At 37.4% G+C, this 22893-nt stretch overlaps 3 protein-coding genes across 12 annotated transcripts in view; 2 read left to right on the top strand and 1 right to left on the bottom strand.

The window, feature by feature from the left end:
- LOC128263068 (protein cappuccino) overlaps window positions 1–12698 on the top strand; it is a 41988-nt gene extending 29290 nt beyond the window's left edge. For 8 of the 9 annotated variants that reach the window (XM_052997750.1, XM_052997747.1, XM_052997745.1 and 5 more), the window contains 5 exons: window positions 4495–4667; window positions 9238–10123; window positions 10615–11622; window positions 12028–12331; window positions 12389–12698. In XM_052997750.1, coding sequence (XP_052853710.1) covers window positions 4495–4667; window positions 9238–10123; window positions 10615–11622; window positions 12028–12331; window positions 12389–12506 — 2489 coding nt within the window. In that variant the 3' untranslated portion in view covers window positions 12507–12698. Of the gene's footprint in view, window positions 1–3186; window positions 3617–4494; window positions 4668–9237; window positions 10124–10614; window positions 11623–12027; window positions 12332–12388 lie in introns of those variants that run through there. The other variant, XM_052997751.1, reaches the window with a different exon arrangement.
- Window positions 12699–13090: 392 nt separating this feature from the next.
- On the top strand, window positions 13091–14144 carry LOC128261918 (probable RNA-binding protein EIF1AD). The gene is made up of 2 exons (XM_052995860.1): window positions 13091–13364; window positions 13652–14144. The coding sequence occupies exons 1-2, from the start codon at window positions 13196–13198 to the stop codon at window positions 13966–13968; spliced, it is 486 nt and encodes a 161-aa protein (XP_052851820.1). The 5' UTR covers window positions 13091–13195; the 3' UTR covers window positions 13969–14144.
- A 147-nt stretch (window positions 14145–14291) lies between these two features.
- Window positions 14292–20270, bottom strand: LOC128261917 (centrosomal protein of 97 kDa). 2 transcript variants are annotated; one of them, XM_052995858.1, is made up of 8 exons: window positions 19953–20270; window positions 19134–19294; window positions 18616–19073; window positions 16976–17334; window positions 16639–16902; window positions 16026–16202; window positions 15522–15960; window positions 14292–15131 (listed from the first exon to the last, which is right to left on the bottom strand). In XM_052995858.1, the coding sequence occupies exons 1-8, from the start codon at window positions 19957–19959 to the stop codon at window positions 14540–14542; spliced, it is 2457 nt and encodes an 818-aa protein (XP_052851818.1). In that variant the 5' UTR covers window positions 19960–20270; the 3' UTR covers window positions 14292–14539. The 2 variants fall into 2 exon arrangements, with proteins under 2 accessions (XP_052851818.1, XP_052851819.1); XM_052995859.1 differs by lacking the exons at window positions 16639–16902; window positions 16976–17334; window positions 18616–19073; window positions 19134–19294; window positions 19953–20270 and adding an exon at window positions 16268–16400 and having other exon boundaries at window positions 14293–15131.
- Between the last annotated feature and the right edge of the window lie 2623 nt (window positions 20271–22893).

Raw genomic sequence — 22893 nt, 5'->3', positions numbered from 1 at the left:
GAGTGGAGGCTTAGCTGGACACGCAATTTACTACACTGAGAGAAACCCGATTAGTTTTATAGCCAAATAATGTATGTATGTATTTAAATAGGATTTCATGTTTCCGAAAAATAAATTACTTTCAATTTTATGAGTTAATGTAATAGGATTTCAAGTTTTGCAAAATTACAATTTAAAAATCATTTAAATTTTTTGCCCGTTAGCTGGCTTTTTTATTTATTCATCCGCATTGTTAAATTTAATTTCATATACCAGGAAATACGTTAAATTCATTCATTCATTTCAAATGTAATTATAGTTAAAGTAAATAAATTAAAAAGTTAAAAACAAACAAGTACAAGAAATCGCAAACAAGTTTTATATCCTAACGATTTATGTGGCACCGCAGTATATTTATAGATTTTAAATGGATTTCATGTTGCGGAAAATATTTGAAGAGGAAGATCATTTCAGCTCATTTGAAAATATAAATTTCTGTACTTTATAAACATCCATTTTCTTAATTTTAAATTCTGTAATATTAATCTAAAAATATTTATTCCTTTTTAATTGTGTAATCCATTTTCTTTCAAAAATTATTTTAAAATTAAATTAGTTCTCAATAGTTTTCCTCCATATTTTCTTACATGTTCTTATTTTTTTTTCGCGATTGTAATAATTATTTTAAGTAATTTTCCGGTGTGTATCTCATGCCTTCCGCATTTTCGCCGTGGACGTCATTGTCTCTGAAGTGGCCATCAATTCTTCGTGGCTTTTCAGCAAGATGGGATGAGATGGGTGTGGGGGACTGGGAAATTTCGGGATGGCCAGAGGACAACAACGGCAAAAAGCTGTTTGTCGCGACTTTTCATCACGGAACGTCCGGCAGCGCTTTTCGGAGCAAAAATCTGATTTATATGCCCGACAACATCACGTTCGCCAGCTTCGCTCGGATGAAGTGATTCTGGCCGGGATGAGGATGAGGATGAGGGCCACCATTTGGATGGCGAAAGCCAAGCACCAACTTCAAGGAGTTCTGACTGGACGACAATGTTTTGTTGGCCAAAGCGTAATGAAAGAATATTTTGGTTAAGGGGAAGTAGCTAGCCATAAAGCTTACTTCCTCTACTTTTAATACCTTGTAGTCGGTGGTATATTTCTGTGAAATATAGCAAACAAAATAATAAAACTTATAAAATGTATACATAAAGCTTAAAGCATTATTATAGAATTTGGATTTCTATATAATGGTAACACTTAAAGGCATTGTTGCTAAGTGTTGTTGTTAAATTTTATTAAAACAAGTGTGTAGAGGCTTCAAACCAAGATTTTTGAAAAAAAAGATATGGAATTTTCTTATATAACGAAGTTTTTTGATTGGGTAGTTTGTTTTTAATAAAACAAGTGTGTGTAGGTTTAGTTTCTAGATCTCGTTATTTTTTTAGAATAGAATTTTCTTATGTATATTGAAGTTTCTGCTTGGGTATTTTCGGGGTCGTCTTAAAGTATTTCTCTGCTGTTTTGACCCTCATTTCTTCATTTTGCGCTGTGCCTTGTGGTTTTCTGGCATCGTTTCGTCCTCATCCGTTTTGTTTGTCGGAGTGAAGAGAGCGAACGGCAATCTGCCGTTGATGAATGCAACGCATGCATGCGTGAGGCGCCAAAAACCGCTGCCACCCACCGCACCACCTACTTCTAAGCCCCACTTATCCTCCAGCACCCAGCACACACTGCAACCAAAAATGTCCGAGGTGTTTATAATTAAATATATCTCAGCGATTTCTAAATCCATTAATTCTAAACAACATGATTTAAAAATTTGTTTTTACAAACAAGTTATAGGTTATTATAGTGTGGCTTGAAAATAAACAATACATAAACAATAGATTATGACTTAAAATTTTTTAAGTTTCAATTCTGTACCGAAGAGTCTAAAACTATACCACATAAGTTTTATTTTGCTACAGCAGAATATATAATATTATATATAATAATATATGGTTTAAAAATATTATTTTGTGTGTACGGTTTGTTGCATTCGCCTGGCAAGCAGTTATGCAAATTTTGGTGTGCGTCGTCGGTGGCGCAGTTTTCATCAGGACCCGTTTGCCACAGCGCCGCGATGACGCCAGCAATAAAGGCCAAGCGCAACAACAATAGGAAACAGCGACATTTGGAGCAGACAACAACAAACAGTTAAAGATACAAAGATACAGATACAGATACATATACCGTACCGCCTGCTGATGAGGCCACCGATGACCAGCTAAGCTGGCGCTTCCTTCCGGTCCAGTCCGCCCCCCAGAAGCGTGGCCACACCATCATCGGTATCGAAATGGCAATCCCTCGGCATCAACTTTGCATGTGCTGGGTGCTAATGATCTGTATAGAAAGAAAGAAATTAGGAATTTACCTTGCTTCAAAACAAAAACTCTTTCATTAAATAAATCCAACTGAAAGTAAGCAAATTGAGCGTCTAATGCAATTAAATTTTATTGATTTGCGTCACTCAATCAAACCGATTTAATCTATCGCTCTTCACATCAATTTCCCAGACGCTATCAGTATAGGTTTTACCACTATCTAAAGTCCCAAACAAAGCAACACTTCACCTACGGCAAGGGTTGTTAAAAGATAAAGCCAATAAAAAACCAAAACAAACTTGTAGAAATTTAGAAAGGAGAGTAAACGTTTGAATCAGTTGAATTTAAGTTGAAATTTAGCCCCGATGATTAAACCGAATAATGACGTACTTGGTCAATTGGTCTTGCTTTTTAACCTCTTCAATGGGTAAATTTAGACAAATGATTCAATGGAAGTGAGCGCAGAAAACCCTATCGAAGAAAAAACCGTGACTGATAAAGCAGGCGACCTTCTCAGGGCCAAATAATATTAGTCTATTTGTGTCGCTTACTCTCTTAACAACGGCAGTCTTATCAGTACACAGAAACAAAATAGTTTGAATTTTGATAAGGTATTTTTAAAATGTTTATGAATTGCATATGCGTTTATACAAAATTTTTTATATATAATTGTTTATTGATTTTTTTGTTGTCATTATTGAACATATTTTTTATGATTAAAGGCTTGGAAAATTTTCTCCAAGTGTGCAAACAGCCGTTGTCATGTACCAGGCCTTGATAATGCTGATAAGTTTTGACACATTTCAATTTTTTTGCGCTAATCGAAATAAAAAACTAGGCAGTTTAAGTTTGTTTTTAGACGGAGAAAGTTCAACTAGGTCTGTCGATCTAGAAGCAAATATATATTCTATATATGTCCAGTGCCCTGAGTAACTTTTGGTGCTCTCTGTTGGCCAAGCAGCCATCGAAGGAACTTAAATTTGGTTTGGAAAAGGAACCGCAGCCGTTGACTTTGCAATGGAATTCTCAGGAGGATGTTGCCAATCTCCCACCACATTACCTACAGCTAATGTCATTGGCCGCCCGGCGGGCGCAGAAAACTCGATTTTCCCAGGGAAAAGCTGAGATGGAGGATTCCGAGGAGCCACCTGATGTCGCCGGAATTAGCCTACGCATCCAACGGATACGCGTTGACCTGCTCGAGCACTCTGACCCAAAACATCTGCTCCTGCTGCTCCTGCAAACTGTTTTCCACTCACACGCTGACAGCCAGCGTAAGTTTGTTTCTTTTCTCCACGTTTTTTTGGCCAAGAAAAAGTTTTTTTACGCTTTTAGTTGGTTGCGAAAAAGTCTCTCTGCTATAGGAAAAAATTGGTACCCAAAAAAACAGACTTGTTACTTATTTTTAGCTTGCCTAAAATGTTTGAGTATTAAATTCTGGTTTTATATAGTAAGTCTTTTTTTTTAACTAATATCTTTGGCTGTATATTTGATCTTTAAATTAAGCCTTTAAGCCATACAACAATCAATTGAAGATTTGTATCTTATATTTCCCCTGATAAATTTTTGTAATTTGTGAACTCTTTTTTAAGCTTTTTTGTAACAAGGGTTTCTTGTCTATCTTATCAATACATTAGTCATGCGACTTTTAACCATATAACTAAAATAAAAAAGTCAAATGATTAAGTGGACTTATAAAACTTACACTTAAAAACTAGATTGATAATACATATTGATTCATTGACAAATATTTATCTAGTATGTAAAATGATAAATGCAAGAAATAAGTATAAAGATAAATACATTTATACACATTTATTAAAAGAGAACAATATGCAGGCGAATAATATATTTAAACACAAGGGATTTTTTAGATGTGGACTTACATCGATTTGGATTTTATCCCGTCCAGCTTGTTGTCTGACTTTTACCCCAGAAAATTATTTATTCCACATTTTGTAGGTTTCCCGACATGGGATTTCCTTCAACCCCAAGCGTCTCTCACCCATAAATCTCTCCGCTTAGCGGCTGCAAGTTTTCTTTTTTGTTTGTTTTTTCGGCTAAGGGGTGAGAGAACGAGTGAATAAGTGGACCAGCTGTGATCAAAGTTATTTCATTCAGTTATAACTATTTTGTTCTTTTGCTTTTGCAGGTCAAATGCTGATGAAATGGCTAATCTCAACGATGCAGAGCAATCCGAAGAGTTTCGCCAACGACATTACCCAGGAATTATTCAGTTCTCTGGCCCTGCAATTCTGCAATAATCTCAAATATGTCGGCGTACTCAAGCAGATCTCCAATGAGCACTTGGATGGCGGATTTAGCGTGAGTTCAATGCACTTTTTTATTTCCCGGAAATTGGTCATCTCGATCCGGAATGGGGGTTCCTAACTGAAGTGTGAAGGGTGCTGACAGGGCGGATGCTGCCACGGCGTTGGCGGAAATGATGACAGCGCGTTTGGCATGGACCGGGGTAAAATGGATGACAAATCGGGGCAAAGGGTTGGCGGCTCAAAGGGACGGCTAAACTAACTTTCAAGTCATTAGCGTTTCAGGAAAAACTATTGATAATGACTGTCGCCCCAGCACTGTGCGGAAAGAATTCTGTAGTTAATTTTAACAAAATTCTTTTGAAACTAAAAGGATGTAGTCATAAAACTTCTTCTTCAATCAGAAATTTGTTGCTAAAAAACTGAAATATAGAGACTAACTTTTTATTTTAAAATAGCAAAATCAGAAAAACATCTTAATTTAATTGCGATACTTAAGAAATATAAAAATAAACAATTACAGTCGAGCTTAAAGTAAGCTCATTAGTTGCTTTAAAATTTAAAAAATAGTCATCAGATAATTTCAGTTTTACGTTAAAGTTCATGCCTAATTTTGCCAGTGTTTTGCTAGTCTGGATTTAACCCGAGGCCTGCGTTGGGCGCAAGGACCTTCAACTTATGGGCTCTCTGCATAATGTTACTCATACGCAGCGTTGTCCAACGCTCGCTCGTCGAAGTTACTGCGAAAAGTTGTACAAAACTGAACCGCAAAGTTGTGCCCGGAAATTAGCAATTCCATTGCAAAAAAAAAGAGAGTAAAAAATAAAATAAAAGGAAAGACAGACCAAAGGGGCCAAGCCTCCACTGCACTTTCATTTAACCGAGCCATAGCGGTTGTCCATCTAACCCCTGCCACGCCCCCTTTACGCCCCCCCGCCTGGAAGTGTCAGAACTTGTTAAAACTTTACAGTCGGCAGCCGTCAACTATCAAAAGCCAAGTTCTCTTTGCCTGCATTAACAATTTTACGCTTTCGCTGTTGAATTTGTTGTTTTGCTGCTTGCGAAATTATGAAACCAAAGCTGCACACTGGAAAAATGTAATGTTTTAAAAGCAATACGGGTAGAATTTTGGGGAACTTAATTTTAGGTAATCTTCCTGACTTATTTATTTAGAACATTTTATTTCGAATTTTCAAATGCTAATTATATTTTATTATAAATAATAAATATAACAACGAACTGTATTCTAAACAATAAAAGACATGGTTTATCCACAAAATCGTTATTAGCTTAGGCTTTAATCTATTTATGATTTAATGACTAATATTTGTGTTTCGCTTAGAATCAAAAGTTTAAAAAGTGCTTTTGCATAGGTTATTTATGAAAAATCAACAATTGTTTGAAGAAAAACTTTAATATATATATATATATATTTTTCTATGTGCCTGCTGAAATGGCAGTTTCCTTTTAATCCACTCGTTCTTTGTCCAACTCTTTGGCAACCATCTGGCGATGGTCATCTTCATCTGCCGGGCCTAATGGACTCCATAATAGTTGGCTATATCATCGGGTATTAGCATTTAGCATTTAGCATTGCTCTTGACCAGAAACCTAAATAAACAAGCTGGTTGTTGGGGAAGGCTTTAATTGCCCAGTAGCCAGTAAAAAAGGCCAAAGAAGCTGGTATCTGGTAGCTGGCCCTATTTCCATTTCGAGGGCTGTAAACCGAGACCCAAGTTAAGTGTTATTAGACAGGCGACAGCAGGAACAACAAAAATAACGACAACGACAACGACAGCAACAACCAAGAAACAACAAGAAAAAACCACCGCAAATAATGAAGCACTAGATATAGCCCTCAAATTAGTTTAGGCCAAAAGTTTTAGCCACAGCAGCTTAACCTCAAATCCCTGAGAGGCCCAAACACATGCATATATATATAAATATATATAGCCAAAATTGGGGGGTGGGAAAAATCGGAGAAAGGGGCGGCAGACGACACCGTTAAGTGATTTTCTATGTGATGATACTTGAGCTCAAGATTATGATATCACGATTTTCTTCAACTGGCTGCCAAGTATCATGGATATATATATATATATTTTTTGCTATATGTATGTAGTATGTCTGACGACGTCTCCGATGTCTCTGAAATTTGTTCGAACTTTTTGGGCAACAGGCCAGCACACAAGGGAGCGAAAGAGAGGGAAAGATTGTGTCAAAGGTTCGTTGTTCGACTTTGACTTTAGTTGGTGTATTATTTGTACAGTATTTCTTGGCTATGAAGTCTTAAATGCTATTGCGTTTGTTTTAGAATATAGTTATAAGCAAGTAGATTTTTTGAATTATAGAAATATGCAAAGAATGGTTTTAAGTTCTGATATGCAAAAAATAGTTTTAAATTATAGTAATATACAAAGAAAGTAAGTAAGTAAACAAAAAAAAATTTGTAAACATTTTTTTTGTCTCTATAAAAATGTTATTTTTTTAATTTTTGTTCTTTTTTTATTTATTGTCTTGCCCCAGTGATCACTTTACCCTTGTATTTCTTTCGAATGCCTTAGTCTTTTCTATTTCTTCGTGTTTTTGTTGCTAGAGCTCATTGAAAGTTTGTGCGTTTTTATTACTCGCAGTCAAAAGTTTTGTCCTTTCCTATCTATCTCCACTGGTATTGTTCTTTAGGTTCTGCTGGAATAAATGAAACTTTGATGCAGAATTGAGCAAACTGGATTTGAATGTGCAATTTCAGTACCAAGAGTTTGTGTGTATATTGGTTTTGTTATTCTGCAAATGTGCGTACGCGTGTTCGATTGTTATTTAACTATATAAATTACATACATATATGGGTTGTATCAAGTGGCTGATGGGATTAGATTAAATGGAATTTGATGTCGTTGTTAATTAAGTGCGAATTGGGAAACAACCAAGCTGGAAAACTGGCTGAAATTGTGTTTTAATCACTTATTAAGTGGTGAACTTATTGTTATTGTTCTGTTCATTTTTTTTTTGAACTCAATTTTGTTTTAGAGTTTATCAACTGTTCAGAAGCTTATTTATTTATCTAACTATTTATCCGCAAAGATATTTTAAAAATAACATAAACTAGAAAGTAAGACATCACAAATTCCTAATAAATTCATTGGGTCTTTACTCTTTAAATTCAAGCTAAAATTGTTTTTTCTGTAACTAATATTTTGTTGATAATGTAATAATGTTTTTGTAAAATTCAGAAAAGTAGCCTTTCGCTATTTCTTTAAATATGTAGTATATTATAACTTGGAAAACAAGCATTTTCTCAGCCAATTTTCACCTTTTCCCTTGTTTTTCGAAATTGCACATTGCATTTTTCGGTCTCTTGCTCACCTTTATGTGGTCTCTTATGGTTTGGGGATTTTGGTTCTTTAGCTACGCTTTGTGGCTGCTTTATTTTTTCATTCGGTATATTGAGTAGTTGTGGGTTGCACTTCAGTTACTTGCGGGTTTCTTGGCTTACTTTGGTCGGCTCCGGTTCTTTAAAATGTGCAAACAACATGCAAATCGCTGGCAAACACTTGGGCACAACTGGTGTAAAGTGCGATAAACTTGACTCTGCCGCACCCTTTCTCTCCTTTCTCTCCTTTCGGTATGGAAAAACCCCTTGTGGGATTCTGTGTGTGTGTTCATCTAGGAAATCAGCCATCGGGACAGGCTGTTGCACTTGATTTGCATTTGTCAAGTTCTCAGTTCTTTGAGTGATTAGCGTTTGTGTGGGTGTTTGTGTAGCTTTATACCTGTTTAATTGAATTGCAATTCTAATTGCATTTTGGAGCTCTTTTTGGCCTAGTCTAAAATAATCTTATTAGGAGGTCTTTAACTGGAGCACAACATGTTGAAGTTCTATATTTTAATTTTATAAAATTGTATAAATTAAGTAAATTCTATAACGCTTTATTTTCCTTTAAGACTTGAAAACAAGCATATGCCAATTCCCACAGCGGGACTGCAAAGTCAACGGCAACATGCACTATCAAAATCAAAAGAGTTTTACATGGCACAGAATAGACAAGAGTATTGTAGAAAATAAAAGCAAACTTAGGCAAACTTAGGTGCTTTTAAGCTTCCCCGCTTGTCGCACACTGGAGACCACTTGCCATCTCTTTCTTGGTACTTCTGGCTGTCCTTTTCTATCATTTTTCGTCCCCTTTGCACTGGCAATTAGAAGTAATTGGTTGCACAGAAGGGATAATATTCTATTGCCTTTGATAATTTGATTGGTTTTAAATTTATTTTTAGGTTTTTATTAATTTACTGGCCCTTTTGGGTAAATATATGAAAAAATAGTATTGCTGCCTTAATTAATACATTTTTAAATGCATTTTCTAATGGGTTTTATAATTAGAGGTTTATATTGAGTTATCATAAAACATTCACTTCTTAAGTAAACAAAATGCATCTATAAAAATTATTTTGTTAACGGATAATGTGATGAAGGATTTTAAATTGAGAAACAGTATAAATTAAAATTAGCATTAAAGCTTCCTTAATGAATACAGTTTTTATTCCTCATTTTTATTTATATTGTATTGTTTGTTTATATTGATTAAACCACTTATTTCAAAATTCTAATTTTTATTTTTAATCCTCAGCCGTATGAGATGTACCAATGGACGCACACGGAGCAGCCGACGACATCGTTACCTTTGACCCCCGGAAAGCTGGACAAGAACGCGGCTTGGCCATTTACGAGCACTCCGTCCGGAACCCGCGTCCTGGAGTCGGCTTCATTGGCTTCCTTGGGAGCAGGTGCGGTTGGGGTAGGAGGATTGGGATTGGCAGCCACTGCCACTGCATCCACATCGACGGATAGCCAGAAAACACTGCAGCAAATCCTCAAGAAGCGTCTGCTCAATTGCTCCACTTTGGCCGAAGTTCATGCGGTGGTAAATGAACTTTTGAGCAGTGTGGATGAGCCACCGCGTCGTCCTTCGAAAAGATGTGTGAATCTCACGGATCTATTGAATGCCAGTGAGCAGACAGTCTATGAATACAACAAGTCCGGTGTGGAGGGTGGTTCAAAGAGTTCCGTGGATGCGGAAACTCAAACGGCGGAATGCGAGGGTAGCTGCAAATGCGGGCAATCCCTGAGGGAAAATTCCAAGGAAAATGAGGAAAATAAGGAGAAAGCCAGTGTTCCTCCCCCACCTCCTCCTCCTCCGCCGCCCGCCCCTGCGCTCTGTGCCCCGCCCCCTCCGCCGCCGCCGCCACCACCGCCGCCCGCCTTTGTAACTTCCGCTCCGCCACCTCCTCCTCCGCCACCGCCCCCAGCGAACTGTGGCGCACCACCACCGCCGCCACCCCCTCCACCCAGCGGTGGAGCTGCCCCGCCCCCGCCGCCTCCGCCCACGCCCATCGAGGGAGGCGGGGCAATACCCCCTCCACCACCGCCCATGAGTGCTTCGCCCTCAAAGACCCCGATCTCGCCCGCTCCACTTCCCGATCCCGCCGAGGGAAATTGGTTCCATCGCACAAACAGTAAGTACACCGAAAGTAAAGTTTATTTAAGTAGCAAAACAAATTCAATTTTAAATAAGAATTTAACAAATATTGACTAATACGATACATAAAATATTGAATTCAATAGTCAGATAACTATTTTTACTATTCTATTTTTTTATCAGTGTATTATACTAACTTGCATTAAGTAAATCCAAAAACGAATCCATAACTAGAAAATTAAGATCGTGAATTTAAAGGTGAGGTATGCAAAGTAATAATTTACCAAATTTTAATGTAAACCATATTAAACCTAACTATAATGCATTTAAAACAATTAGAACCCATTTGAAAGATATTTTCCTCAATATCTTGTTATATTTATAGAAATAATAGTACATTTAAATGAATACAAGGTTTTACTTCGCTAATAAAATATATAAATTTCAAGAAGATTAATTAAAAGATATATATATTTTACCAGTTCTATTTTAATATCAGTAACCTTATTAACCCCTTTCTATTTACAGCAATGCGCAAGAGCGCCGTTAACCCCCCGAAGCCGATGCGTCCCTTATATTGGACACGGATCGTGACTAGCGCACCGCCCGTGCCACGCCCCCCATCCGTGGCCAATTCCACGGATAGTACGGAGAACAGTGGGAGTTCGCCGGATGAGCCTCCTGTTGCCGCCGGGGGAGAAGCCCCGCCCCCTGCGCCGCCCACCAAGGAAATCTGGACGGAGATTGAGGAGACACCGCTCGACAACATCGATGAGTTCACGGAGCTGTTCTCCCGCCAAGCCATGGCTCCGGTCAGCAAACCCAAGGAGCTGAAGGTCAAGAGGGCCAAGTCCATCAAGGTGCTCGATCCCGAGCGATCCCGCAATGTGGGCATTATCTGGAGAAGTTTGCATGTGCCGTCCAGCGAGATCGAGCATGCTATATACCATATAGACACATCGGTTGTCAGCTTGGAGGCCCTGCAGCACATGAGCAATATTCGGGCGACAGAGGACGAATTGCAGAGGATCAAGGAGGCAGCCGGTGGCGACATCCCCCTCGATCATCCCGAGCAATTTCTGCTGGATATATCCCTGATTTCCATGGCCAGCGAACGGATCTCCTGCATTGTCTTTCAGGCGGAATTCGAGGAGAGCGTAACGCTGTTAATGCGAAAACTGGAGACACTGGCGCAGCTCTCGCAGCAATTGATCGAAAGCGAGGATCTCAAGCTGGTATTCTCCATTATACTCACACTGGGCAACTACATGAACGGCGGCAATCGACAGCGCGGCCAGGCCGATGGCTTCAATCTCGACATCTTGGGCAAACTCAAGGATGTCAAGTCCAAGGAATCGCACACCACCTTGCTCCACTTCATCGTGCGCACCTACATTGCGCACCGGCGGAAGGAGGGAGTGCATCCCCTGGAGATCCGACTGCCCATTCCCGAGCCAGCCGATGTGGAGAGAGCCGCCCAAATGGACTTCGAGGAGGTGCAGCAGCAGATCTTCGATCTCAACAAGAAGTTCTTGGGTGAGTTTGAAAGCGTATATTTAGTTAAGATTTAAATAGAAGATATATGCGTATTGTTATTGAAACTTAAAGTAGGTGAGTTGGAAGATTAATACTTAATTGATTAAATATCAGATAATACATACAATGTTTTAATGGAACCCAATTGAAATCCAAAGTTTTTAGGTGAAACCAATTTAAATTTGAAGTTTAAAGGTGATTTTAATATTTGGTTGATTGAAGTAGAAAACGTATTATTATTTTAGAAACAGATGAATGACATTTATTAATATAACTATTAAACAAATGAATGATAACTTAATGTTATGACCTTAACTAAAAACATGACTTTAGTACCTCTTATTTAAAATTAAATTTAAACTTCTAAACTAATTTTATGAATCTATAAAATATCTCTTGTTTCAGGTTGCAAAAGAACCACGGCCAAAGTTTTGAACGCCTCCCGTCCTGAAATCCTGGAGCCCTTTAAGTCCAAAATGGAGGAGTTCATGGAGGGAGCGGACAAATCGATGGCCAAGCTCCATCAATCGCTCGAGGAGTGTCGCGAGCTGTTTCTGGAGACGATGAGGTTCTATCACTTCTCACCCAAGGCCTGCACCTTAACTTTGGCCCAGTGTACACCCGATCAATTCTTCGAGTACTGGACAAATTTTACCAATGATTTCAAGGATATTTGGAAGAAGGAGATCACCAGTCTATTGAATGAATTGTACGATTTTTTAACCTAATTCTTGTAAAATCTATTAATGATTTGTCATATTTCCAGAATGAAGAAATCGAAGCAGGCCCAAATCGAGTCCCGTCGCAACGTCTCCACCAAAGTGGAAAAGTCCGGACGAATTTCTCTAAAGGAGCGCATGCTTTTACGGCGCAGCAAAAACTAGTTAGATAGCTCTAAACATCGCGATAGTATATATATTTTTTATTTCTATTTGCTTTATATTACACTATTGCTAAGAAAATTTCTCGTTACATGGATTAATTCTCCACTAATTGTTAAGTTATAAAATTGTATAAAAACTTTAAACGCAGGCGTGGCTTTAAAAATAAAATGTCCTCTTGCTATTGTGATCATACATTCGCTGATGTTTTTAAAATCAAATAGCAGAATAATAAAATATGTCTACAATCTGCAAGAAAAGTTATGGCCTCAGAAGTGCTGGTCTTGGGTCACTTTTTTTTTAATTTAAAAAGGGGCAAAATGATCATTAAAAATTTCCAGAAAACCAATCCAAATTACAAACCCAAATTTAAATGCAAATTTGCTTGCATATAAACTACAGACTTTTGGAGGCATGGGTTTCCGTAGTCGAATACCTTATTTTTAATATATAAATTTATTTAATATTAAATGAGTTCAAACCTCGCGCCTTTTTTTTGTATCTCTTTGCAGCACTATTTTCCAGCGCTATTTAGTGAGTGGTATATTTTTGGTATAATTCCTTGTCTTAAAATAAAAATGGTATAAAACGTATATTCTATTAACGGTCACACTGAAAACTAGTAAACAAATGTTGACAATTTCGTTTATCTGCTATTTCGAGATTTAAATTAAATATTGAGAGGCCACAAAATGCACCGATCCCATCCGAGTATTAGTCGTCGCAAACACCTGATGAATGAGATGATGAAGGATGACTATGAGCTGCCCGCGGAAAATCAGCAAATCGCTAGGGTCATCAGCAGTCGCGGAAACAATCTCCACGAGGTGGAAACCCCGAAAGTCGAGGAAAACTTCCTTGGTGAGTTTATCATAGCCCGACTTTATAAAGAATATGCATTGTTTTTAATCAACATCGCTAAGGGAGTAAATTTGTTTAATACATATAATATATGTAGCTCTCTTAGAAAAATCGGAGATATATGTATTAAAGGTCAACTATTCTAGAATTTCGGTTTTCATTTTCTGAATATCGGATAACAATATCATATAGCTGCCTTAGGATTCATTTAAAAGTGCATCAGTTTTGGGTTATTGATTGGAAACGATCCTTTCGTTTAATCATCGCTTTATTTATTCCTATTCCAGTTTCGATGCCCAATAAATTTCGCAAGAGCATGTGGGTGAAAAGGGGCGATTTCCTGCTAATCGAACCAATTGAAGAGGGCGACAAGGTCAAGGCCGAGATCTGTAAAATACTTACCCCAGAACATATCAAGGAATACACCAAAGCTGGCATTTGGCCGGATAAGTTCGCAAAGAAACCAGCACTCGAGGAATCATCCAACAAAAATCAAGAGGATTCCGACTTTGAGGATGATCTCCTGCCCAACACAAATCGTCCTGTAAATCAGGAATCCTCCGACGAAGAGGAAGATGATGAAACATCCAGCGATGAAGACTGAAATTCCCTTTTCCACGTACAAAATTACTCTATATAATTAAGATTTTCTTAAAACTTGTTAAAAGCTGTGTCAAGAATTAAACACAAATTGTTGATTGTTGCTGCTGCTAATCTAAGTTGGTTTTAAAGTTTTAAACAATTTTTATGTAAAAAGTTAAAATTGGTAACTTCTATAATGCTCTAAATGTAAATAAATTACAAATATTCTGTATACCTTGCAATGTATATATTTTTTTAACATTTTACTCATAACTCCAATGTTTTTTCACAACAAATACTTTTAAATTACCCGAACATTAATGCCCAAAACCAAATTTGTTTTGTGTTTTACAAAAATTTGTATTTACGATTTGTTCACAAGTTTTTTTTAGTTTTTCCACCATCACTACATCTCAAAAATGTAACAAAAAATTGTGTGTTGTGACTGCTGTTGCTGCTACTTCTATGTTGAACGTAACCGATCTAAAAATTGTTGCAAAAGCTACACAAAAAGCCTACACGAGGAATATTAATAAGCGCTGAGATCGATCCTTAAAGCGTTTACACTCCTCATTTTTATTAACTGGGATTTTTCATGCTTCTTTTTCGAGATGAGTCGCGTCGTCGTCGTGCGTCTCCTTGAGATCGACATCGTTGAGTTCATCGATTTTGGGGCATGCCAGCGATTCGTGCATGGATTCCAGGGCCAGAGTCGATGGCCTGGTCTTGGTGAATGGAAAATTGGTGAGATCCTCGATCTGCGGCGTGTGCACGGCTATCAGGTCCGTCTGCGTGGAGCTGCAGTCGATGATCTCCGCCTGCTTCTTGATGGCATCCTGCGGCAGATTGCACACCATGGTCAGGCAATTGACAATGGTCCCGATCGAACTCTGCAGCATTTGAACCTGATCGGTGAGCATGGTGCATCGCTTGGCCAGATCATTGACGACGGCCGCCGAGTTCTGATCGAGACTGAGGTGGCCAGAACCGCCTCCTCCTCCTCCTCCTCCTCCGTTGGTGTCCTCGCCCTCTCCGACTGTTGCGGCCACTGGGAGTCCCTTGGGATCCACCTCCATTGTGGACACCTTCTTCCACAGCGCATTGATGGCCTGCATCTGCAACTGCTGGATCTTGCGCTCGTTCTCCAGCTGAGCTTTGGTTAGCATCATGTCCTTGCCAAGTTGCCTGGGAATAAGAATAAGAGGCTATTAAAAAACTGTGATACGTTATCCTAGAGTTAGGAACAAATTTATATTGGTTTTGAAATGTTTAAAGTCAGCTTGGCACTCTTTTATTCAATTGCAATGTAAAAACGCGATTTCTTTAGGATCCAAGTTTTTTCAATACCTATTTTTCAATAGCAAATACACAAATAATAAGGCACAGCCCAAACGCGACTTCTTTAGTATACAACTGTTTCAATACTTATTTTTTCATTTTAAAATACAAAAATAATTAATATAAGTCAGGAGAACCGGATTTCAAAAATCCCCACTTTGGATGAATTCAAGCAAAGCTTTAGTTACTTAAAAAAAAATCTTCAAGACCAGCAATACAACTTTTAAAACAACCTACTCGATATATTCCTGCGTGCGTTTTCGCTGCAGTCGCTCGGCTATGTCCTTGTTGGTCTTCTTGCGCGTATGATAGCCCCGCCACATTTTCTGGATGGTGACTGCCGACGACTCCGTCACATGCTCGATCAAGCGATCCTCGCAGTTGAGGCTGTTATCCACCTGCTGCTTCAGCTGCTCCTGATGCATTTGCTGCTGCTTTTGGGCAGCCATCTTTCTGATGGCGCGCAGCTTCTCGATGTTGATCTGCTCGCCATCGTCATCGGAGCAAGTGCTGAAGCCACCGGCATCCACCATAACCGCCGATGTCTGTAGCTTCTCCTGCTGCTGATGCATTTTGTCCCCGCCCGACTTGGTGGCCAGCCTGCGCGGACTGCTCGTGGGACTCTGGTTCCTCTTCAGCTGCGGACTTCGCACCCTCGGCAAGTTCAGTTTGTTGTCTGTGGAGTACAAAATCACCTATAAGCTGGCAAGTCTTAAATTTAGACTATGTTCCACTGGCCACCTTTGTTCTTGTTGACCTTTGTCTTGTGCAACTGCGAGTTGAGAGCGGTAACCGTCACTCTTTGGGCCACGGCGGCGGGACAGACATCCGGACTCATCAGGGTCTCCGGCACTGGCACCATTTTCGAGGCAGCCGCCAATGGACCTCCAGACGGAGTTTGACTGATGAACGTTTGATCTGCGAAGTGGTTAAAGGATTAAAGATTAGTCAAAGTGTTTAAAGGGGTAAACGCAACTAGTTACATTGAAATTATTCAAAATAAAGTAGTTTTTCTATTTAATAGTTAAAAGTTCAAGTCCACCCAAAAAAATTATTAAAAACATGAGCAGTGATTGAAAGGAAACAAGATTGTCTAGTGTTTTGATTTTAAATGATTTTTTTTTCTAAAATGGCATTATTAAATCGATAACCAAAATAATTTGACAATGTTTTTCTTAAATCATTAGTTTTGTTGCCAACCATTTTGCCAAAAAGGTTTTTTTTTTAAATCATTTGATTAAATACTAGTTTATAGCGTTATTTAACTAAATCTGTTGAAATTTGTTGTTTGAAATGAATATTATTATACCCAAAAATGTACTTACAACTGTGTGTGACCCCTTAAGTGCCTTACCATTGTATGGATTTGGTGTTATATTCCTTGGCGTGGACTCCGTGGAGTTGTAGGTCTTGGTGGTCACACTGCTGGACATTCCGCTGCCGGCCAGCGAGTAGCCCTCGCCATCGTTCTTGATGTTCTCGATCAGCGAAATGCTCATCTGCAGCGATTGATTTGCCGATCCGTTGTCGCTGACGATGCTGTTGTTGCTGCTGCTGTTGCCGTGATAGCTATTGGCCATGGATTCCGGCGATCCTTGGCGGCCACTCAAACGGGAGACTACAGAATGGGGGATAAAAATGGGGGATATTTACAAAAAAATACAGAAATAATAAATAATTGACAAACATACATCGTGGCGACTGAATGCGACTCGTGGGCTTTTTGCGATGGGATGAGGGCGAAGTGCTGGCCGAGCTGTTGGCATTATCCAAGATCTCCTCCTGCAATTGCCGCTGGTGGTGCTGCGCCTTACTCAGGATCAATCGCAGCTTCCTGTCGTTCTCGTTCTCCAGCGCTTTTCCCACCAGCGGACACATGGAGCTTAGGTATTTGGCCAGGCCCGTCTGTTCGCCCACTCGGAACTGGCGACCACGCCCCTGGCTATAGAGCCACTCCGCCTTCAGACTCTCGATTGGATCCACCACATAGCCATCGATGTACTTCAGACTCATGCACCAGTTCAAGACAAAGGGGCGGTAGTCAAAGCCACTGGAAAAAGGATATTTATAAGAATAATTGTAATTATTGTTTAAATTTGTATAAATATTTCATCTGCTTTAGATTATTTATAACAAGAAGGAAAGCAAACTTCGGCAAGCCGAAGTTCATATACCCTTGCAGCTATTGCATTAATTAAATACTTTTGAAAACATTTAAATTATGATTTACTTGAGTATGTGCTAAAAAAAAACATTGAAACTATGATTATTTGCAGCTCAATTATTAGATAGTTATTTTATATATTTTTATTATTTCTATGGGAGCTATATGCTATAGACGTCCGATTTTGATAAAATTTATACCATAATTCTGAAATAATTAAACATTGCTATATGTCGAAGAACTAAACAAAAAATTAAAAAACAGAAAAGTTATAATTTTTTTCATTTATTTTTCCGATTGTTCCTATGGGAGCTATATGCTATAGTCGTCCGATTTTGATGAAATTGAAACCGTAATTCTGAAATATTAAACCATTACTATATCTCGAAGAACTAAACAAAAATTAAAAAACAGCAAAGTTATAATTTTTTTTCATTTATTTTTCCGATTGTTCCTATGGGAGCTATATGCTATAGTCGTCCGATTTTGATGAAATTTAAACCGTAAATCGGAAATATTTTACCATTACTATATGTCGAAGAACTAAACAAAAAATTAAAAAACAGCAAAGTTATAATTTTTTTTCATTTATTTTTCCGATTGTTCCTATGGGAGCTATATGCTATAGTCGTCCGATCCGGCTCGTTCCGACTTATATACTACCTGCAATAGAAAGACAACTTTTGGGAAAGTTTCATGCAGATAGCTTTAAAACTGAGAGACTAGTTTGCATATAAACGGACGGACAGACGGACAGACGGACAGACGGACAGACGGACAGACGGACAGACGGACAGACGGACATGGCTAGATCGACTCTCCTAGTGATGCTGATCAAGAATATATATACTTTATAGGGTCGGAAACGTCTCCTTCACTGCGTTGCAAACTTCTGACTGAAATTATAATACCCTCTGCAAGGGTATAACAAAGGAAACTAGAAATTTGTTTTCCTATTAAATATATTAGTTTTTTTATATAGTATTTTTTCTCTTAAGGCCTAAAGCTCCTAAACTTTTCTTCTAATAAATATATAATTTAAAAAACAATCTAAATTCATTTATAACTTTTTAAGCTAACTTAACTGCTCTTCTTCTAAATAAGTTAATCTTTTTGGCGCATGTTTTCGACATATTATCAGATATTCAACTCCATAAGCAAACTTACTCCAAGCTGTTGGTCATGTTCACACAGGGATTGTCCGTGATCGAGATGCTCAGTAGATTGCTGAGATGGGAAAGCGTGCAGATCTCGTTGAGATCGTTGATGCCATTCTTCGCCAGCGTTAGGGTTTCCAGAGAGGTGGGCAAGTACTTGTCGCACAGTCTGAGATGTGTCAACCGATTTCCGTGCAAATAGAGCTCCTTGAGGTTGCGCAAAAAGGACATATCCGAAATGCTGCAGATGCTGTTCTCGGCCAGATTCAGTGATTCCAGATTGACATTCGTGTTCAGGTGCTCGATGGTCTTGATGTTGTTCCCCTCCAGATTCAATACGCGTAGGTGGTTGCAATCTTTAAGTCCCTCGATGGATAGGATGCCATTGAAGGAGAGGTTCAGTTCGCGGAGGCAGTGCAGCCTGCAGACGCCATACATCCGCAGCAATTGGTTTTTGGCCAAGGATAGCTTTTGGTCAGAGTCTAAATTAGTTATGGGTTCTATTTTGGGGCAAAGTGTGCTAGTCACCGTTTCTATCTTGAGGTACGAGTCTATGTTGTCGATCTTCTGCAGCTCATTCTCATCGAGGATGAGCTGCCGAATGCTGTGTGCATCGTCCTGTTTGGGCACCTTCTTCAGCTTCTTCTTGGATAAATTCAGGATCTGCTTCTCCTCGCCACTTTCGTCGCCTGTTTGAAATGGTTAAATGTTTTATAAATAATAAAATTTTAAAAAATGACATGTATTTTATCTACATTTTTAGATCGTTAGCTGAATTTTTTCGAAAACATATACAAAAATACATATTAGGTTTAATTTTTTGATTGTTCCTAAAAGCAGAAAACAAAACAAAACATGATACATCCTAGTTATAGTTTAAAAGTATATGAAACTTATTTTAATACTAGCTTTGATTTAAATGATAAAAATTCAAACATTATATGTATATTATTTATATTTTTCTATGAAAATAAACAATAAATTCTATGAAAAAAAAAATAAATTATTTTCATTTTAAACTATCTCTGCGTTAATGAAAAATAAACCTCGATTTTTAAGAAAAGTAATCGCATGAGATAGGTTCCACTGTATATACAATGTAACAAAATTGATGACTTCATCGAGGGGGTGGACTTTTAAAGAGGATGAAGATGAGGTTAAGGCGCAGGTGCGTCCTTTTCTGCCAGGACCCTTAACCCCCTTCATCCCCCTGAGCCAAAACCAACCCGACTCCCCAAAAGTAGACTGCGAATTCCCATACTGTCTCCGCAAAATGCTTTGCCATACAAACAAAACCACAAACTTGAATAGAATACCATTACTTTAAATAATTTATTCGATTCTTACCACTCATTTTGCTGTTTTGCGGTCCAAGCTCCACTTCTTACCGCACCAATGTTTTTTTTAATATTTTAACTAGCAACTTAGTGAAAAATCAATGACTTCTTTTTTCTCGTGCATCCAATTGTATCAGATCCAATTCTTGTATTATCCAGCCAACATGTTCCGATCATATTTAATAATATTATTTAGCGTGGTAAAGATGTACATTATATTATAATTAACATACAATACAATACATTTTAATTTAACTTGTTTTGTTTTGATTTCTTAAATTTAAAACACAGTGTAAGAAAGTAGAGATGGAAAAACCTCGATAGCCACATCGATGTCATCGATGTTTTCAAATTATCGGTCACATCGATGTTTGCCGGGAATCGTCAAAGTTCGTCCGTCTCTAACGAGTTATAAAAATGGTCATACCGAAAAATATCAACCTCGTTAAAATTCTTGATTTTTGGTAAAATGAACTCATTTCCCAACAATCTAATACATATAAAAAATGTTAATTACTTTTAATTATAACAAAATTATATTAATATATAAATATTAATTAAATATTAAATTATTAATTTTTTATTTTCTGTTTTGGAAAATAATTGCTTGTTTATTTTACTTGTGCCTTTTCAAATATATTATTGTAATATTTATATTTATAATATTTTTAAAACTGTACCTATATAAAAAAAAAAATTGAAAAAACGTATTTTTTAGCGTATTTTAGTATAAAATTAAAATTTCAAAAAAATCAATTTAAAGTTACAAACTAAGTGCTGGTTTTAGGGAAAACTGGACTTAAGCCACAAGACTTTAAACGTACACCAAATCGAAATCGGATGCCTAGCGAAAAGGTATGGACTTAGAACTGCAGGTTTTTGGTCACTTTACTGCAAAGACGATTTTTTCGGAAATTAAGAAAGGGGTTACATCATAAAAATTTCTGAAAATCGACCCGATATTATAAACCATGCTTTAAACGCAGATTTTTAGAGCACTTTGCCACAAGAGTTTAAAGATATACCACTTCGAGCTCGGATTCTTAAAAGAAAAGTTATAGATTTAGAACTGCAGGCTTTTGGTGATTCTTAGAGACTGAAGCCACAAGTCATTAAAGATATACCTCATCGAAATCGGATGCCGGAAAGAAAAGTTATGGATTTAAACTGCAGGTTTTTAGTCACTTTTCTGCAAAGACGATTTTTTCCGAAATTAAGAAAGGGGTTTCATCATAAAAATTGCTGAAAATCGACCCGAAATTACAAACCAAGCTTTAAACGCAGATTTTTAGAGCACTTCGCCACAAGAGTTTAGAGATATACCACTTCGAGCTCAGATTCTTAAAAGAAAAGTTATAGATTTAGAACTGCAGGTATTTGGTGATTTTTTGGAAGGTTATTTTTTGAATTATTTAAGTGTTTATATCGTAAACACAACAACTCAATATTTCAAATCAAAATTTAAATGCAGATTTTTAGAAACTAAAGCCACAAGTCTTAAAAGATATACCTCATCGAAATCGGACGCCGGAAAGAAAAGTTATGGATTTAGAACTGCAGGTTTTTGGTCACTTTTCTGCAAAGACGATTTTTTCGGAAATTAAGAAAGGGGTTTCATCACAAAAATTGCTGAAAATCGACCCGAAATTACAAACCAAGCTTTAAACGCAGATTTTTAGAGCACTTTGCCACAAGAGTTTAAAGATATACCACTTCGAGCTCAGATTCTTAAAAGAAAAGTTATAGATTTAGAACTACAGGTTTATAGTGATCTTTTGAAATGATATTTTTTGGAAATTAATTTCCTAAAAATAGCAACTTAATATTTCAAATCAAAATTTAAATGCAGATTCTTAGAAACTAAAGCCACAAGTCTTAAAAGATATACCTCATCGAAATCGGATGCCGGAAAGAAAAGTTATGGATTTTGAACTGCAGGTTCTTAGTCACTTTTCTGCAAAGACGATTTTTTCGGGAATTAAGAAAGGGGTTTCATCACAAGAATTGCTGAAAATCGACCCGAAATTGCAAACCAAGCTTTAAAAGCAGATTTTTAGAGCACTTTGCCACAAGAGTTTAGAGATATACCACTTCGAGCTCAGATTCTTAAAAGAAAAGTTATAGATTTAGAACTGCAGGTTTTTGGTGATTTTTTGGAAGGTTATTATTTGGAAATTATTTAAGTGCTTATATCGTAAAAACAACAACTCAAAACAAAATTTAAATGCAGATTCTTAGATACTAAAGCCACAAGTCTTAAAAGATATACCTCATCGAAATCGGATGCCGGAAAGAAAAGTTATGGATTTAGAACTGCAGGTTTTTGGCCACTTTTCTGCAAAGACGATTTTTTCGGAAATTAAGAAAGGGGTTTCATCATAAAAATAGCTGAAAATCGACCCAAAATTACAAACCAAGCTTTAAACGCAGATTTTTAGAGCACTTTGCCACAAGAGTTTAAAGATATACCACTTCGAGCTCAGATTCTTAAAAGAAAAGTTATAGATTTAGAACTACAGGTTTATAGAGATCTTTTGAAATGATATTTTTTGGAAATTAATTTCCTATAAATAGCAACTTAATATTTCAAAACAAAATTTAAATGCAGATTCCTAGAGACTAAAGCCACAAGTCTTTAAAGATATACCTCATCGAAATCGGATGCCGGAAAGAAAAGTTATGGATTTAAACTGCAGGTTTTTAGTCACTTTTCTGCAAAGACGATTTTTTCGAAAATTAAGAAAGGGGTTTCATCATAAAAATTGCTGAAAATCGACCCGAAATTACAAACCAAGCTTTAAACGCAGATTTTTAGAGCACTTCGCCACAAGAGTTTAGAGATATACCACTTCGAGCTCAGATTCTTAAAAGAAAAGTTATAGATTTAGAACTGCAGGTTTTTGGTGATTTTTTGGAAGGTTATTATTTGGAAATTATTTAAGTGCTTATAT

This window comes from Drosophila gunungcola, unplaced genomic scaffold, assembly GCF_025200985.1.
Source record: "Drosophila gunungcola strain Sukarami unplaced genomic scaffold, Dgunungcola_SK_2 000001F, whole genome shotgun sequence".
NCBI lineage: Eukaryota > Metazoa > Arthropoda > Insecta > Diptera > Drosophilidae > Drosophila > Drosophila gunungcola.
This window is presented reverse-complemented; position numbering and strand designations above follow the sequence as displayed.

Coding starts and splice junctions, on each gene's coding strand:
- LOC128261918 (XM_052995860.1), top strand. CDS start 13,196: ATGCACCGATCCCATCCGAGTATTAGTCGTCGCAAACACCTGATGAAT. Junction 13,365..13,651: donor AGTCGAGGAAAACTTCCTTG/GTGAGTTTATCA, acceptor TTCCTATTCCAG/TTTCGATGCCCAATAAATTT.
- LOC128261917 (XM_052995858.1), bottom strand. Junction 16,903..16,975: donor TCGCATTCAGTCGCCACGAT/GTATGTTTGTCA, acceptor CCCATTCTGTAG/TCTCCCGTTTGAGTGGCCGC. Junction 15,132..15,521: donor CGCACGCAGGAATATATCGA/GTAGGTTGTTTT, acceptor TCTTATTCCCAG/GCAACTTGGCAAGGACATGA.